The sequence below is a fragment of the Lepidochelys olivacea genome, assembly GCF_965140295.1.
Source record: "Lepidochelys olivacea isolate rLepOli2 genome assembly, chromosome: 5".
NCBI classification, from domain to species: domain Eukaryota; kingdom Metazoa; phylum Chordata; order Testudines; family Cheloniidae; genus Lepidochelys; species Lepidochelys olivacea.
In genome coordinates, this window is record NC_140415.1 from 120,961,071 (window position 1) to 120,978,912 (window position 17,842).

The window sequence follows — 17,842 nt, forward strand, 5'->3', positions numbered from 1 at the left end:
CATCAGTCAGCCCTCTGGAGACCCCTCCCAGGTGTCCTGTTTTGTTGGGGTTCACGGTACTGTGTGACTTTAAGGCCTGGGAGAAAAAGTTAAATTATAAATTTGAAGAATGAAGGTGAGAAAAACCTAGGCTGTAGAGGTGGCCAAAGAGAAACCAAACAATATAATAACAGTAATAATATCAATGGTATATCATGCATTTATATAGTTCCTTTTATCTCAAGGTTCCTTAAGTGCTATGGAAACTTATACTAATATGCAAGATATATTAAGGTGTTTTATCCCAGTTTTTCACAGCACCCTCCGGGGAGAGGAACTAACTCTGTTTAACAGCTTTCTACTCAAAACTTTAGGGCACACAATGAAGAATGCCGCAATTAACTGAAGCTGCACAGGAAGTGTAGATGGGGAAAACGTAATTACATTCGTTTGAGTTTGGCCAGAGCTCTGGTATGAACACCCAACTCTTTCATAGGATATTAAATTTTTTCGTACACAAATATGCTTTCAGTTTGAATGCCTTTAACTCTAGATTAAGGGAAAACCCCAAGAAAGAACAAAAGTAAAGTCTCATTGAGAAAGCATAGGGTATATTTCTCTATGACATTCTGCACCTGAAACAGAATGGAGGGCCTCACAGCAGAGAGGCAGGCAGACTCTTTAGAAATGAAAAGGTGCGTTACGAAAAACAGAATTATAAGTTATTTAGCACATCACTACAGAAAGTGCCACAGGATTTCTGTTGTGAGGACCTCCATATTACTACTTATCCTAAACACAGCACCTCCAGCAGCATAATGATCCCTAGTGCATTATTTCCGTATTGACTTGGAGGGTAGAGTCCCCCCTACTGAATCAGCAGCAGCCTCCCTGCTCGTGGAAGTTCTTCTATGCAAATATGGATGAGGCATAATTTATAATTAGGGCTGTCGATTAATCACAGTTAACTCACACTCAAAAAAATTAATCACTATTTAAAAAATTAATCGCAATTAATCACAGTTTTAATCGCACTGTTAAACAATAGAATACCAATTTAAATTTATTAAATATTTTGGATGATTTTCTACTTTTTCGTATATATTGTATTCTGTGTTGTAATTGAAATCAAAGTGAATATTATTTTTATTACAAATATTTGCACTGTAAAAATGATAAACAAAAGAAATAATGTTTTTAAATTCACCTCATACAGGTACCGTAGTGCAATATCTTTGTCGTGAAAGTGCAATTTACAAATGTAGGGGGGCTTTTGTTCGTTACATAACTGCGCTCAAAAACAAAACAATGTAAAACTTCAGAGCCTACAAGTCCACTCAGTCCTACTTCTTGTTCAGCCACTCGCTAGGACAAACAAGTTTGTTCACATTTACAGGAGATAATGGTGCCCTCTTCTTATTTACAATGTCACCAGAAAGTGAGAACAGGCATTTGCATGGTACTTTTGTAGCCGGCATTGCAAGGTATTTACGTGCCAGATATGCTAAACATTTGCATGCCCCTTCATGCTTCGGCCACTATTCCAGAGGACGTGCTTCCATGGTGATGACGCTCGTTAAAAAAATAACGCGTTCATTAAATTTGTGACTGAACTCCTTGGGGGAGAATTGTATGTCTCCTCCTCTGTTTTACCCACATTCTGCCATATATTTCATGTTATAGAAGTTTCGCATGATGACTCAGCACGTTGTTCATTTTAAGAACGCTTTCACAGCCGATTTCATAAAATGCAAAAACAGCACCAATATGAGATTTCTAAAGATAGCTACAGCACTTGACTCAACGTTTAAAAATGTGAAGTGCTCTCCAAAATCTGAGAGGGATGAGGTGCGGAGCATACTTTCAGAAGTCTTAAAGAGGAATGCTCTGATGCGGAAACTACAGAACCCAAACCACCAAAAAATAAAATCAACCTTCTGCTGGTGGCATCTGACTCAGTTAATGAAAATGAACGTGCGTCGGTCCGCACTGCTTTGGATTGTTATCAAGCAGAACCTGTCATCAGCATGGACGCATGTCCCCTGGAATGGTGGCTGAAGTATGAAGGGACATATGAATCTTTAACACATCTGGCAAGTAAATATCTTGCAATGCCGGCTACAACAGTACCATGAGAATGCCTGTTCTCACTTTCAGGTGACATTATAAACAAGAAGCAGACAGCATTATCTCCTGCAAATGTAAACCAACTTTTTTGTCTGAGCGACTGGCTGACCAAGAAGTAGGACTGAGTGGACCTGCAGGTTCAAAAATTCTACGTTGTTTTATTTTTAAATGCAGTTTTTTGTACATAATTCTTCATTTGCAAGATCAACTTTCATGATAAAGAGATTGCACTATAGTACTTGTATTAGGTTAATTGAAAAATACTATTTCTTTTGTTTTTCTACAGTGCAAATACTTGTAATAAAAAATGAATATAAAATGAGCACGGTACACTTCTTTTTCTGTGTTGTAATTGAAATCAATATATTGGAAAATGTAGAAAACATCCAAAAATATTTAAATAAATGGTATTGTATTATTATTTAATAATGCAATTAAATTGCATGATTAATCACAATTCATTTTTTTAATTGCTTGACAGCCCTACTTATAATATCTGATGGAATCACACCACAAGGTGATAAGGCTGCAGGCCAAGCTGTTTGGATCAAGATGAAGCTGTATGTATTGAGACCAGGCACCCAGGGTCTACTGTGATGGGCAACAATATAAAACCCTAAAATAAGAGATATCTGTAGTCTCTGAAGGCTGCATGTCTCTAATGAGGGTGGTTGCAATCTGTTGAATTTTATATAAAGAAAACAAGTCCCTGCTTAGTTCTCTTTGTTGTTTATATGTATTATGTAGCCAAAATACTTCACTTATCCAAAATAATCTGTTCGCTCACTGCCAATGATTAGCCTTTCTTCAGAACTTCACTTTTAACTGGAACTTGCTACAGCTGAAAGTCCATGGTCCCGGGAGTATGAAACACAATTGGAAGTTGTTTCAAAGAGTGTGCTTGCTATGAAAACTTACTTCCGAGGAAGGCAAAGTGGCTTGTATTTATTGTTCATGCAGTCTTCATCATGGAATTTTAATTACCGCAGTTATATTTTGAAATGTAAATATCTCTAGCAAAGTAATAAATGGTGTCAGTTCTTTAGCTGGTTTAAGGCCTCTTGGGCATAAAAGAGTTCAGAGGTGAATGTTGTTGTCCTTTCCTAGTGAGACTGAAGACTATTTATCAAAGAGCACTCCAATAATGAAATAATCCTGCTGCAGTGTTTGGAAAGGCTCTATGCTGGGGGGATAACAAAGTGCTTTAGGTTTTGTCAGAATAACTGGAGGCTTAACTGTTGTTGGCCATGCAGCACAGATTGTACCCCATGCTAGTGAAACAGAAACTCTTTGAAACTGGAGGAGACCATTTGTCACATGTAGAACCTTTGTTTAGCAGCAGAAATAAGTCAGTCAGAGCAGTCGTTCAGTCAAAGCACTCTTCCCTTGGAGTCAGTTCTAGACCATGCCCCAGCATGGCGCTAGAAAGCACTGTTCTCTTGCGCTGATTAGATGTAAAGTTAAGGTCTCTCACACCTGTGGACATGAAAGATCCCATGGCACTTGTTGTAAGAGGAGAGGTGTTGATCTTTTACATTAATCAAATTTTTACTTTGGTATTTACATTCTGTCTGTTTAAGTTGCCTCATGCAGTTTCAGTTAGGCACAATGTTCTTCTACGCTCCTATCTTAAAATAATGTTGTTGTGTACTGTTAATAATATTAAACAACTTTTCAAGTTCTGGCCAAGAGGGTGCTGCCTTTCAGTGGTAGCTTAAGTGATCTGTCTCTCAGGGATGTTGTGAGCTTAACTAGTTAATAGACTCCATCCTTGTCATGCAGAACTCCATTGGAGTTTAGTCATTGACTTCAGTGGGAACAGGGATTGGAAGCCATTTTTATAAAGATGCGCGAGTTTTTCAGATGAAAAGTTATTATAATAAATAGTTGGAATACCAAATTATTTCTGTCCACCTCTCACTCTCTCATCTCCACCAGCCCATTCCCAACATGCCTCCAGTTCTTTCCCCTTGTCTTTGGCTACCTTCTCTTTAGAGGGGACCTAATTATGGCGCATATTAATTCATACTGTGAAACATGTCAAGGTCTGGCAAACCTCAGAGAAGACTTGTGCTGGTCTGAATTATTTCCCTCTCCAGTAGCAATCCCACCATCTCCCTCATGCATGCACACTCGCTCACAAACATATACACGTGCATGCACACACACTCTCTATAACATATCCTGGGACCTTAGCTCACGGGAGACCCCGTGTAATCCCCACACCTCCTGGGTTTGGTGCTCGGTCCCAGGTCGTGGCACTGAGATCACTTCGAGAGAGATTAATGAGTCTGCTCTCCAGCCTTCGCTAATGGCCTTGTGGCTTTTACCTCATGCAGTAGAGGCTCCTACATTTAGCTCGAGGTCCCAGGTTCAATCCCACCCGCTGATGACCGGGGTCTGTCAGTATTACACCTGCATTGCTTCTTCCCTACTAATGTGTTCAGGGATGGCCTGCTGACCTATTTCCTCATCCACTTTTTTTGGTGGTTCAGATTGTGGAGGCAGACCCCGAGCTAGTTTTCCACCCACCTCTGCATCCAAATGAAATGTCTTCGGTGATGATGCAGAAAACCCACCCCTTGCATTCCACATCAGCAGGATGGAGACTATTCTGGTCTCAATGCTGCCGTTTTAGGTAGTTTTCCTCATTCTTAAACTGAGAGTCTCTAGAATGCTCCTCACTAATAGGGAACTCCTGAGAGCTATTGGAATAAAAGGTGGGACCTGTGGTGGGAATAGGAGATTTTTGAGTGGGGAATAGCTGGGATGAGTCACTGATTTAGTGATGAAATAGGCAAGTTTCAACAGGATTTACTGGAGTTTCACTTGATTTTTCAGGATCATGTGAAAGAACTCTTGATGACAGTAGGCCAGATCAGAGGTCAGCAACCTTCGGCACGCAGCCCATCAGGATAATCCAGTGGCGGGCCACGAGACATGTTGTTTACATTGACCGTCCGCAGGCACGGCCCCGCAGCTCCCAGTGGCTGTGGTTCGCCATTCCCAGCCAACGGGAGCTGCGGGAAGCGGCGGGCCACAGGGATGTGCTGGCCGCCGCTTCCCATAGTATTTATAAACAAAAAACACGCAAAGAATTACACTGACTTTGCAAATGATTGTAAGCAAAACTGTAGGTGTCATTTTGATTGTCCCACCTTCCCACCAGAATCCACATAAATCACATTTTTGTGCCGTGGCATTAAAAAATTGTGTATTTTCAGGGTAATTAAAGGTCAGTAACTTTTGCTATGAGTTCCTAACTGTATGGGTTACACTTGTTGTCAAGAAGTAGGGGAATAAAGTAGCCATTCCTCATGGAAGAATAGATGTGTTGTTTTAATAAAAGGCAACTGCAGTGTTAAAATAAACACTCATTCTATTAGTATTATTTGTAGTATAACTCCTAGAGGCCAAGGGCCCACTGTGCTGGGCACTGTACAAAAGTATAATGAAGAGAGAGTCCTTACCCTGAAGAGCTTGCAATCAAAGTGTAAGAATATAGGTAAGAGGTGGAGAAAGCAAACAGGTGCAAAATGAAATAATGAGATGATACTAGTCACCTTGATGAACAGTGCACACAGCAAGCCAGCTGAGTAACCATTATGATTTTTTCTCTCTCTCAATTAGATATTGAAGCTCCTCAAATCAGCTGTCCAGACAATATTGAGGCCAGGACTCTGGAACATCATAACTCTGCTAATATTAGCTGGCAGGTTCCAATAACAAAGGATAACTCTGGAGATGAGGTAGAGCTAAAACATATACATTTTATTTTGATGCAATCCCTTTTCAGGTAGCTGTTTTAGAGCTCTGAAATGTGTCTAAGCCATTAGAATGTCTTGTTTCTTGGTGAGAAGAAGCAGAGAGATCTGTTGTAAACCAGAGTCTTCAGAATTCAGCATTTTCTCTGTTCGATTTATGTGGTTACTGAATACCCTGTATGGTGTTTTATATGCATACAGTTCTGTACAGTTAATTTATGCAGTCAAAAGAAAGAATGCGTCCTTGTTTATAAAATACAGAATGGCACTTTAAAAAGGAGATCTCAGACTATGAAGGAGTTTAGTGATCTGCCTTCCATAAAATCCAGTCCTTCCTCAAGGAAGTAAACCAACTCATAACGTTCAAAAGCTAAAAGGAGCCCAATGTGATAAGTGAAAACTCACCACAGCACCATACAAGAAATAATATGATCCCATTTCTTATTCTCATGATCAAGCTTCAGATACAGGCCAGTGACTTCCGCTGAAGTAGTTGGTGGTGTATTAATTTTGATGGAATGTATAGGCCAAAGGTGCTAACATAGTTGAATCACTGTCCAATGTTAAACAGATTTAAACAAGGACCAAGGCTGGTAAACTGAGATTTCAGCCTGCTTAGTAACATGGCAAACACACCATTAAAATCCTTTTGACTTTTTTATTGAAGGTAAAGAAAAGAAGGAAAAAGCATTTGAAATGTGAAGTATTAAGTAAGGCTTTAGTTTTAACAACATCCCTTGTTCCCTTTCGCTGGGGAGAGTTTTTAGAAGGAAAAACCCCTTTGTCTGACAGTCTCTTATTCAGTGGCTCTCAACCTTTCCAGACTACTGTACTCCCTTTCAGGAGTCCGATTTGTCTTGCGTACCCCCAAGTTTCACCTTGCTTGAAAACCACTTATTTACAAAAACAGACACAAAAATACAAAAGTGTCACAGCACGCTATTAATGAAAAATTGCTTTTTTTCATTTTTACCATATAATTATAAAATAAATTGAAATATAAATATTGTACTTGCATTTCTATGTATAGTGTATAGAGCAGTATAAACAAGTTGTTGTCTATATGAAATTTTAGTTTGTACTGACTTCACTAGTGCTTTTTATGTACCTGTTGTAAAACTAGGCAAATATCTAGATGAGTTGATGTACCCACTGGAAGACCTCTGCGTAGCCCCATTGGTACCCACACCCCTGGTTGAGAATCACTGTCTTAGGTGGTCTCAAAGATGGTGATAACTGTCCTTTTGGAGTCAAGAGAAGAAGTTAGTTGAGATGGGCTGGAGCTGTTCTTAAAGTCTGATCCTGTTTCATCCTGGGTGGAATTCAGCTGTAGCTAGGGGAGGTGGCGATTTCATCTGGGTCCCTCTCTCTAGCCCAATCTGGTCAGGATGAGGATGACAAAGGCCTGGGGTCTTCATGGAGATGGTGAGGGTGGCTGCCATGAGCGTGAAGCTCACTCCAGTAGCCAATTTTTCTCCCCAAGTCTCTTTCTTTAAGGACCCCACAAGGGAATGGTGGGAGGAATAGATCATCTCCTCATTATTTTGTCCACCAATTAGGCCTACTTTCAGACACACCAATTTTGGTTCACTGATTTCTGGTTCTATGCTTTTCTTGTTTACCAAGCATGCTCTTAGCACAGTCCTTGAATTATATCAGTAGGTCTTTTTGTTGGAACTAACTCAGTCTTTTTTGTCTCCCTTTCATACCTTTTCCCATCAATGTTTGTTATTAGGGATTATTATAACAATTTATGAACTTTTGTGTGCTTTTTACAATTGAGCTCACAATTGGGGTAAATTTGTAGCCCAATGATTACAACAATGGGAGGTCTATGTGCGTATCCAATGACAGAATTTTTCCCCAAACTGTTTTGTAAAGAGTAATGTTCTTTGAGTTACAAGTCTGGCCTGTGAAAACTTTGATTCCCAGCTGAGTCACTTACATTCGTGTGGGCCTGATTCTCATTTATACTAAGGTCCCTTCCATTACTTTGGCCATATAAAGAAGCCTATAAGAGGGTGTAAATGTAATTTATGCCCAATTTGTGGCTCTTCTAAACAGCTAAAGGGTATAAAGAATTCTTAATGTAAATAAGAATCAAATCTACATGCATCCAAACACGTAGAGGTTTAATTTTAAAGCATTACATTACGTGCACATTTTGTAAAATACAGATATGTGATTACAGACCCATGTTTGCATTTAAATAACAAACATCTGTTCCTCTAAAAGGTCTCCATTCACGTTACTCCAGCCTTCATACCACCTTCTCTTTTCCCCATTGGAGAAGTTGCAATCACTTACATAGCAGTGGACAAGTCCGACAATCAAGCAAGCTGCACATTCAGTGTCAAGGTTATTGGTAAGTGCTTTTCAGAAGTACCTGGGAACGATTCTGACAAAGATAAAACTGTTTCATTTGTGCAGGAGGCGGTTCTGATTCACCATGACATTTAAGCACACACCTAATTTTAAGCATGTGAATAGTCCTGTTGAATTCACATGCATAAGTGCCTGGCTGAATGGAAGCCATCATTTGCATAATATATGGTATTTGCTGTCAGATCCTGGATTGTCAAATGCTGTATTTGGATTGGCTGCAGCTAAAGCATTTGTTCTTTTTTTGGGGCTTCCCCACATTTCGTAAATAAAGCGCATTAATCTGTCAAAACATAAACAAGCATTAGGGTTAGTTATATGGCATGCGTGCTGTGTTTACTCACAGACCATTGGTTTTAATTCCTGACTGAATGTCTTCCCAAACCCACAAAGAGCTTTCAAGATGACCACATATTTCCAATGAGATAAATCATGCAAGTATTTGTTTGTCCAAGTATTTGAGACATGCTGTCTCTTTCAGTGAACTGTCTTATGAACAAAATTCACTCTTTGAAAAGTTTACAGAATGCAAATAAAATGGATGGTGAATACAGTTGACGCCAATGTGCAATTTTTGTATTTGAGAAAATGTCCTTGAATCCTTTTTTGCAGTATCAACTTAGTTCTAGTGATGCTGCTGCATAGAGGTGAGAGGGTATATTTCTCTGTCGAGTTAGCTGGGAGGTTATCGGTGGCAGGACCCTATCTTAGCTTTATAAAGGGAAAGGCAACTTTCTGCCTTCTGCAATATGGCTTGGTTGATGAGTTTAAAGAAATTGTTGGATAAGTACATAACATTAGATGGTTTTGATGGATAAATATGAGGTGAGGCATGTTGTGATGGCAGTGTTGTTCTCTGTTGAGCCTAATTCTTCTCTCACACCAGTTTTCCACCAAGTTCAAGCAGAGTTACACCTGAAACACACAACCGCACGTGACAGTAGAGTCTGGCCCTTGTATTTGTAATTATGCATTTAACGAGCAATCTGACTGATGTATTTCTTGTTCACTTTTGTAGTCATATACTTAGGCAATTCAAACTTGGTGGGATATATTTAGCAATGATAATGTAGGCGATAGTTTAAGTTACACATCCGATGCCTGTTGGTTAGCAGATGTATGCAACTTGTACCAATTTGACATTTAGTTGTATGCAAAGCAAGTGTTACTTATACCAGTTTATTATTCTGGGGACCAGATTCAGACTTCCATCAGTGTATGTAACTCCTTTCCCATTGACTTGAGTGGGTATTGTTCCTGTTAGACCTGGACTGGATTTAGTCTTCATTGTGATGGGGATACTTCAATGTAAGCTACAGTAAAAGGGTGGCTGTTTATATAACACCCGTCCTGTTCATTGCTTTTTCTGATACACCACTCTCTCCTGCCACTTCTACATATGAATTACATTTACTTCATATATTGGCTCAGTGCCAAATCAGCATAAATTACACTGCTTTCCCACTTACACCCATTTTCTGGGATACATACCTGATGTCAAACTTAAATGATATTTATGGCACTTCCTGAATTTTGCCCACCGTTCTATTGGAATGGCATCTGCTCATTCTGGTATGCATTGGCTTGATACCTTGTTGTCTGCTGTTATTTTTAATCACTAAACTCAGTCAGAGCCAGCGCTCAGTTAAATTCAGTGAGTTAGGTATTATGAATTGGTGGCTATCTGTGTTTTACCAAGGATAGCTCAGTTGTTTTAGGACAATGGGTTTTCAAGCTTTTTTCATTTGCCGACCCCTAAAAAATTTTAAATGGGGGTATGGACCCTTTGGAAATTTTAGACAGGGGGTCTGCGGACCTCCTGGTGTCCCTGATCCACAGGTTGAAAACCACTGCTTTAGGAAACTTAAGTGGCTGTTTATGTCGCTTGAGCCAAAGTCTTGTTGGTCAATTGGAGACTGTTGGTAAATTTTCATGACAATGGACCAACCTCAGAGGCACAATAAACAGTGGAGTAAATTATACATTATTTAGTGGGCGTAAGTTAGTTTACATTGCTCAACAAGGAGGCCCATGTGTGGGACTGTGCAAGAAAGATAACCAACCCGAGAGTTTAAAATAAAGCCACTCTCCATAATTTATCTTCTGGTGCTTTTCCTGCTGTAACCCTGCACTTCCATTCTTTTGGCATATATATTACAGCAACTTACTCTCAAACGCACACCCACTTATACAGATTTACAGATGTGAAACCTAAAACACCCTTCACATCACCTCTGAGTTTGACCCACAACTTGTCTATTGTTCTGTGATCAAATTTCATGCTGTCTCTTCAACTTCTCTAGATGTAGAATCCCCTGTAATCGATAGATGCAGATCTCCGCCTCCAATTCACGTATCGGAGAACGAGTACAGAGCAACATGGGAGGAGCCTCAGTTCTCGGACAACTCAGGTGAGATAATGCAGCTCATGTATAGATGAACCAGCCAAAGAGTGGTTACGTCCATACAGTTCCTACATGGCACCCCTGGGATGAGGATATCATTTTTTAGCAACTTACCACTTTGAACAGGTTTGATGGGATGGATTGCACCCTCAGCAAGTTCGCAGATTACACTAAACTGGGGACAGAAGTAGATAAGCTGGAGGGTAGAGATAGGGTCCAGAGCAACCCAGACAAATTGGAGGATTCGGCCAAAAGAAATTTGATGAGGTTCAATAAGGACAAGTGCAGAATCCTGCACTTAGGATGGAAGAATCCCATGCACCACTACAGACTAGGGGCCGAATGGCTAGGCAGCAGTTCTGCAGAAAAGGACCTGGGGGTTACAGTCGACGAGAAGCTGGATATGAGTCAGCAGTGTGCCCATGTTGCCAAGAAGGCCAATGGCATTTTGGGATATATAAGTAGGGGCATAGCGAGCAGATCAAGGGACGTGATCGTTCCCCTCTATTCGACATTGGTGAGGCCTCATCTGGAGTACTGTGTCCAGTTTTGGGCCCCACACTACAAGAATGATGTGGATAAATTGGAGAGAGTCCAGCAAAGGGCAACAAAAATGATTAGGGGTCTGGAACACATGACTTATGAGGAGAGGCTGAGGGAACTGGGATTGTTTAGTCTGCAGAAGAGAAGAATGAGAGAGGATTTGATAGCTGCTTTCAACTACCTGAGAGATGGTTCCAGAGAGGATGGTTCTAGACTATTCTCAGTGGTGGAAGAGGACAGGACAAGGAGTAATGGTCTCAAGTTGCAGTGGGGGAGGTTTAGGTTGGATATTAGGAAAAACTTCTTCACTAGGAGGGTGGTGAAACACTGGAATGCATTACCTAGGGAGGTGGTAGAATCTCCTTCCTTAGAAGTTTTTAAGGTCAGGCTTGACAAAGCCCTGGCTGGGGTGATTTAATTGGGGATCGGTCCTCCTTTGAGCAGGGGGTTGGACTAGATGACCTGCTGAGGTCCCTTCCAACCCTGATATTCTATGATTCTATGATTTGATAGCAGCCTTCAACTACCTGAAGGGGGGTTCCAAAGAGGATGGAGCTCGGCTGTTCTCAGTGGTGGCAGATGACAGAACAAGGAGCAATGGTCTCAAGTTGCAGTATGGGGAGGTCTAGGTTGGATATTAGGAAATACTATTTCACTAGGAGGGTGGTGAAGCACTGGAATGGGTTACCTAGGAGGTGGTGGAATCTCCTTCCTTAGAGATTTTTAAGGTCAGGCTTGACAAAGCCCTGGCTGGGATGATTTAGTTGGTGTTGGCCCTGCTTTGAGTAGGAGGTTGGACTAGAGGACCTCCTGAGGTCTCTTCCAACCCTAATCTTCTATGATTCAGTGCTTACCATGGTTGAGCACATCTGTTACCAAGAAAATTAATAAGCCTAAATTGTCCATTGTGTAGTCAGCCTCTGTAGGGATAGCTGCAATACACAAGGCCAGAAAAACCTTTTCATTTATTTTTTTTTAAAACTACTCTAGGAGCTGCCCTGACAATCACTAAAAGTCATTCACCTGGAGATCTCTTCCTCAAAGGAGAGACAACAGTTCAATATACTGCTACCGACTCCTCAGGAAATAACAGGACATGTGAGATCCACATTGTCATCAAAGGTTTGTTATTTGATCATCTTCTGGCCATAGACACAAAATTATTTAGTACTAATAAAAATGCAGTTATACATATCGGTCACCATCAGTCAGTTTAATGTTCAGTGCTATGAATAATTCACTGATAAGTAACAAGTGTGTGTGTAATATAATACTTGTTATAAATGCGTATATGTATACAGCACCAATGTGCTTTTGCATTTCAGTGTCACTGTTTTACACCAGTGTAACTCCAGTGAAATCAGGTCCATCAATAAAATCAGCTGAGTTATATGGCAAAACTCTGGAGTAACCGAGTAGTGTACTCCGTACATCCAAAATAGGTATAAAAAGCACTAAAGGTTTTACTCAGTAGTCCAATAAAACTTCAGACAATTGTCCAATTATTCGTCAACAAGAAGCATAGCCTAAAATGTGGTCTACTTTCTGTTCACCGGAATGGAAGATTTCTCTGGAGAGATTTTTTAATAAACTGCTAATATCCTAACAGGAAATGGAACACTTTCTACCCTTTACAATTGGGTTTACACATATCTAGATGTACATAAGTATGGGGGTATGTATTATATTTAAAAAAAAAAAAAAAGAGGCGGGGAAGGAGGAAAAAGAATGTCCCAACCAGCAGGCTAACAATTAGTTAGGAAAATCAGTCACTCAGAAGTTAGTAAATACAGATTTATGGTTGAACATTCAACTTTAACTCTGCCCCCTACTGGTTATGCCTTAAAACAGGGTCTAACTTTTACACAGGGGTCGACAACCTTTCAGAAGTGGTGTGTCGAGTCTTCATTTATTCACTCTAATTTAAGGTTTTACTTGCCAGTAATATATTTTAACGTTTTTAGAAAGTCTCTTTCTATGAGTCTATAATATATAACTAAACTATTGTTGTATGTAAGGTAAATAAGGTTTTTAAAATGTTTAAGAAGCTTCATTTAAAATTAAATTAAAATGCAGAGCCCCCCGGACCAGTGGCCAGGACCTGGGCAGTGTGAGTGCCACTGAAAATCAGCTCACGTGCCGCCTTTAGCACGTGTGCCATAGGTTGCCTACCCCTGCTTTTACATCATGGTAAATTTATTTAATTAATACAATATTTAATATTGTATAAACTGGAATTTTGTGCATATCCTTAGAAACAGTAAGTTACAGGAGTAGATACAGTCGTCAGATTTGGCATGATTTTTAAGTCTCAATGAGATCTACAGAACAAGACAAGTTTGAATAATACAATTTTGGTTGTTTTAAAATTATAAATATTGAGAAACTTCAAGGTGAACTTAATTCAATTTTTAAATTGATTCAAAGATACTGGGATTTAGAACATTAGGCTTACTTGTTCTCTGACTTGGCTTTATTTCAAGTTCTTGGATATTTCAAACTCAATATCATCGCAAACTCTGGGCCACTGAACGTCAAACACTAACAATTTTAAAATTACCATGAACCTATTTTCTTCACACTTGTCTGCCCAAGTCTGAAGATTATAGGCCTAATTTTGATCACTTATACACCATCATAAATCAGGAGTGACTCCACTGAAGTCAATAGAATTCCACTAGTGTAAAGCTGATTGGCATCAGAATCAGGTACTGTATGTAATGTACTGTAACTTACTGTGTATAAGGTTGTGTAAAAAGTTCTAGTTAATATTATATTAATAGATGAATAATTTAGCATGCTCTAAAGAGAGACCCCAGTTTTAAGCAAAAGCATACAGGGCTCTCAGTTTTGCATTTCCACACTTTTGGTGCTTCATTTTTTTTTTCTCAACCTTTGCATTTCTGGATTTTAAACTCCCAGGTTGGGATTTTCAAAAGTGCTTAACATTAGCCTAATTTTCCTTCCATTGAAGTCAATAGTCATACTGCTGTTGCTTTCAGGGGAAGCAGAATTAAACCAAGTGCTTTGAAAATCCTATCCCTCAGGGTTTCCTGTGTACTTGTTTATATTAATCTACAAGCTATCCATATGTGAACTGAATATATTTTTTCACAGGTTCTCCCTGTGAAATTTCCTTCACCCCAGTGCATGGGGATTTTATATGCATAGAAGACGAAGCAGGTGTTAACTGCACATTACGCTGCATGGATGGTTATAACTTTACAGCAGCATCAACTGAAAACTACTATTGTGCCTATGAGGATGGTATCTGGAAACCACCATATTCTACTGAATGGCCTGACTGCTCTTGTGAGTTTTACTTTGATTATTAACCTTTGTTTTTCTGCTGTATAGCTAGGAACATGATTCAATAACTAGCAATTATAACCATTTTACATTATAGATTTTCTATTGTCCCTTCCCCTGAACTGTTAAGGGCCTTGTACAAAAAGGGTTTTAGGATTACAATATATTGTTTCATAAACTGGATAAAATATAATAAAAAATTTGAGTCCTTGGGATTTACAAAATAGCAATGGAAACAAAATCTGTATGGCATGTTGGTTAAAAAAAGCAGGTTGAAATAATTTGTCTAGACCAGTGGTTCTCAAACTTCATTGCATCGTGACTCCCTTCTGACAGCAACAATTACCACATAACCCCAGGTTGGGGCACCGAAGCCTGAGCCCACCCAAGCCCCTCCACTCTGTGTTGGGGGGCCAAAGCCCAAGGGCTTCAGCCCCTGGCGGGGGGCCTGTAACCTGAGCTCCTGAGGGCCGCTGCTCAAGGCTGAAAACCTTGGGTTTCAGCTTCAGCCCTGGGCGGTGGGGCTCAGGCTTTGGCTTCAGACCTGAACCCTAACAAGTCTAACACCAGCCATGGCGACCCTGTGACCCACTTTGGGGTCCCGACCCACAGTTTGAGAACCCCTGGTCTGGACGACCAGTGTTGTTACAACTGGAGGAATGGATAACAAAGCTTTAGTAAGCTGTTCTCAAAAGTTTTTTGATGTATCGCAAGCCAGACTCTCTAAACCCAGCCAAAATTCCAGTGCAATTGTGCAAAATAACTTCACAAAAAATAGTCCCTTGAACATAACCAATTGTGATCCAACCAGCATTTATTAGAAGTTTCTAATCTGAGACGTGTCCAGTCAAAACCTCAGCTTGGACAGCCCCAAACTCTGGGGTCATAGGAAATCCAAATCTGAATATAGATCCAGATACTTCAAATGAAGCCCATATTTGTGATAGATTGTACACTCCCTGAGTAGACCTTTCTCACACAAGTAGCCCCCATAAACATCAACACAAGTCAGGGTGTTCTCATTATGGGTCAACCCAAGATTCTTGATCTGAGTACCCCAGAGTTTGGGGTTGCTTGAAATCTGAATCAGAATTTTGCATTTGGAGCCAAGCTGTATTAGTAATAAGCATTAATTTCTCCCTCTCAGATGTATTCAAAAATACATGCTAAAAGATTTGATGGTTTAAAAAAAAATGCCATGAAACTAACAGGTTCTTTTCCATTAAGAAAATGCTGAATTAGGTCAACAACAGATATTTAATAGCTGGGATCTTCTATACTAAGTTGTTCAATACTGTGTGTGTATTGGAAATGTAATTACTATCCATGGATTTTAGTTGTTGCCACACTGTGCTCTATCTGATTGAAGTAGTTGGATATATTTTTATTGTAACAGTCAAGTTTACCAGCTTTTGCTTCTTCCTTATATTCTTTTGTTGTGATCTATATTTAAAGATATCCTGTTGAGTTCAGATAATTTTAGTATAATCCTGTCCATAGTATTTCTTTTGAAACTGTTACTCTAAAATCACAAACCATAAAAGCGTCCTTCCCCAACTCTTTTCAGTAAATCGTTTTGCAAATCATGGGTTCAAGTCTTTTGAGATGCTCTACAAAGCAACGCGATGTGATGACAACAACCTTCTAAAAAGCTTTGCTGAGGCTTTTCAGAGTGCGCTTGGTAAAATGGTAGGTTAGTAATACTCTTTCACTTTTCATAAACCTTTTTCTTTACCAATATGTTGTCATTTTTTCCCTAACTGTTCTTTTACTTGTTTCAGAGTAGCAGCCGTGTTAGTCTGTATTTGCAAAAAGAAAAGGAGTACTTGTGGCACCTTAGAGACTAACCAATTTATTTGAGCATAAACTTTTGTGAGCTACAGCTCACTTCATCGGATGCATTCAGTAGCTCACGAAAGCTTATGCTCAAATAAATTTGTTAGTCTCTAAGGTGCCACAAGAACTCCTTTTCTTTTTGTTCTTTTACTATATACCTTAGAAACTTGAAAGGGAAGTCTGTTCCATTTCAAAATATGAAATGTCTCCATTATAGGCAAAGTACACTGGTTTGTTATTGTAGGGGTTGCTGTGCAAACCCTTGTACCGTTGTTTGTATCCATAAATCGGGGAGTTAACTGCAGTCTTTGTCTTGGAGTTGTGGTAAGATTTTCAAAAGTGCCTTGTGACTTAGGGCTTGTCTGTTTGAACCCTGGGCGTATGTCTACCCTGCACTAAGTGTCCGTGTGGATCCTGCTGCTGCATGATAAAGGCTCCACTTTGAGCTCCTGTGCGCTTTGATCTACTCCTCTTTAAACCCCAGATTGCTGCATACTAAGTGTTTGAATAGATGAGCCCTTAGGAGCCCAAATCCTATGGATTTACAATGGGATTTGTGCTCCTAAGTCATTTAGGGTGTCTGCACAGCACGCAGGAATAACTCAATGGGGTTCTGAAAACAGCTTGGTAGATAGTGCTTTAAAGTTGCCACTTGGGCTCTGAAGTGTAGGGAGGGGGGTGGGCTTGAGAACCTTAGCCCAGCCTAAGCCACAACTTCAAAGGGCCGTCTGCACAGTAGGCCGCTAGCCCCGCTAACCCACATTTGTTGACCCAGGCTGGGAGGCGCGCTGCCCTGGGCTGTGTTGATGCACCCTTTGATGCTTTTGCAAACCTCACCCTGCACCCCCACTATAGCACGTTTCTTGACATTCAGGGACTATGGCAAAATATTCAAATCTGGAGCCTAAATTTAGGCACCTAAACCTATAAGTCGGTACCTAAATTATTAACCTTCTGTTCCGAGTTGTGGCATCCTGATCGCTGATATTATAATCAATAAGAGCTCCCGGTGCTCAATGCCTTTGAAAACCTGGCCACCTAAAGACCAGTTTAGCTACTGAACTTTCTTTGAACTTGTATACTGAATGCCTGGGTGACCTGCTCAAGCCACAGAGCACACTGTTGTCAGGTCTGGTGCTGCTGGGTCCTGATCTGTGCTCAGGCCAGTAGCTCACAACCAGTGGGACACAGTCTTGAAGCGGGTTATGAGAGGGTTGCAAGTTGCACTGTACCATCTGAAAAAGCAGCAAACTCATTAGGACCCAGTGGTATGCTGGATGCAAAGGAGTAGCATGCTCCCTTTATCCTTCTGTGGCTCCTGCCTCCCTCCCAGCCATCAACCCAGAGCAGATCCTCAGCCCCTTTCTTCCCCACACTTGTCCACTGCATGGCTCCAGGGCAGAAGAAGCAGTACTTCGAGGGGCTTTGGAATCAGCTTCCCTGCCTATTGAAGCAGTGCTGTCCCAGAACTGAGGGCTGTGCTGTGCAGGCAGAGGA

General features: G+C 40.4%; 1 protein-coding gene across 1 annotated transcript in view; it reads left to right on the forward strand.

Moving 5' to 3' along the window:
* SVEP1 (sushi, von Willebrand factor type A, EGF and pentraxin domain containing 1) overlaps positions 1-17,842 on the forward strand; it is a 171,483-nt gene that overhangs the window by 62,173 nt on the left and 91,468 nt on the right. Inside the window, exons 8-13 of the mRNA XM_084629308.1 lie at positions 5,737-5,855; positions 8,106-8,235; positions 10,556-10,663; positions 12,191-12,322; positions 14,318-14,512; positions 16,077-16,198. Of these exons, the coding sequence (XP_084485434.1) occupies positions 5,737-5,855; positions 8,106-8,235; positions 10,556-10,663; positions 12,191-12,322; positions 14,318-14,512; positions 16,077-16,198 (806 nt within the window). The remainder of the gene's footprint in view (positions 1-5,736; positions 5,856-8,105; positions 8,236-10,555; positions 10,664-12,190; positions 12,323-14,317; positions 14,513-16,076; positions 16,199-17,842) is intronic.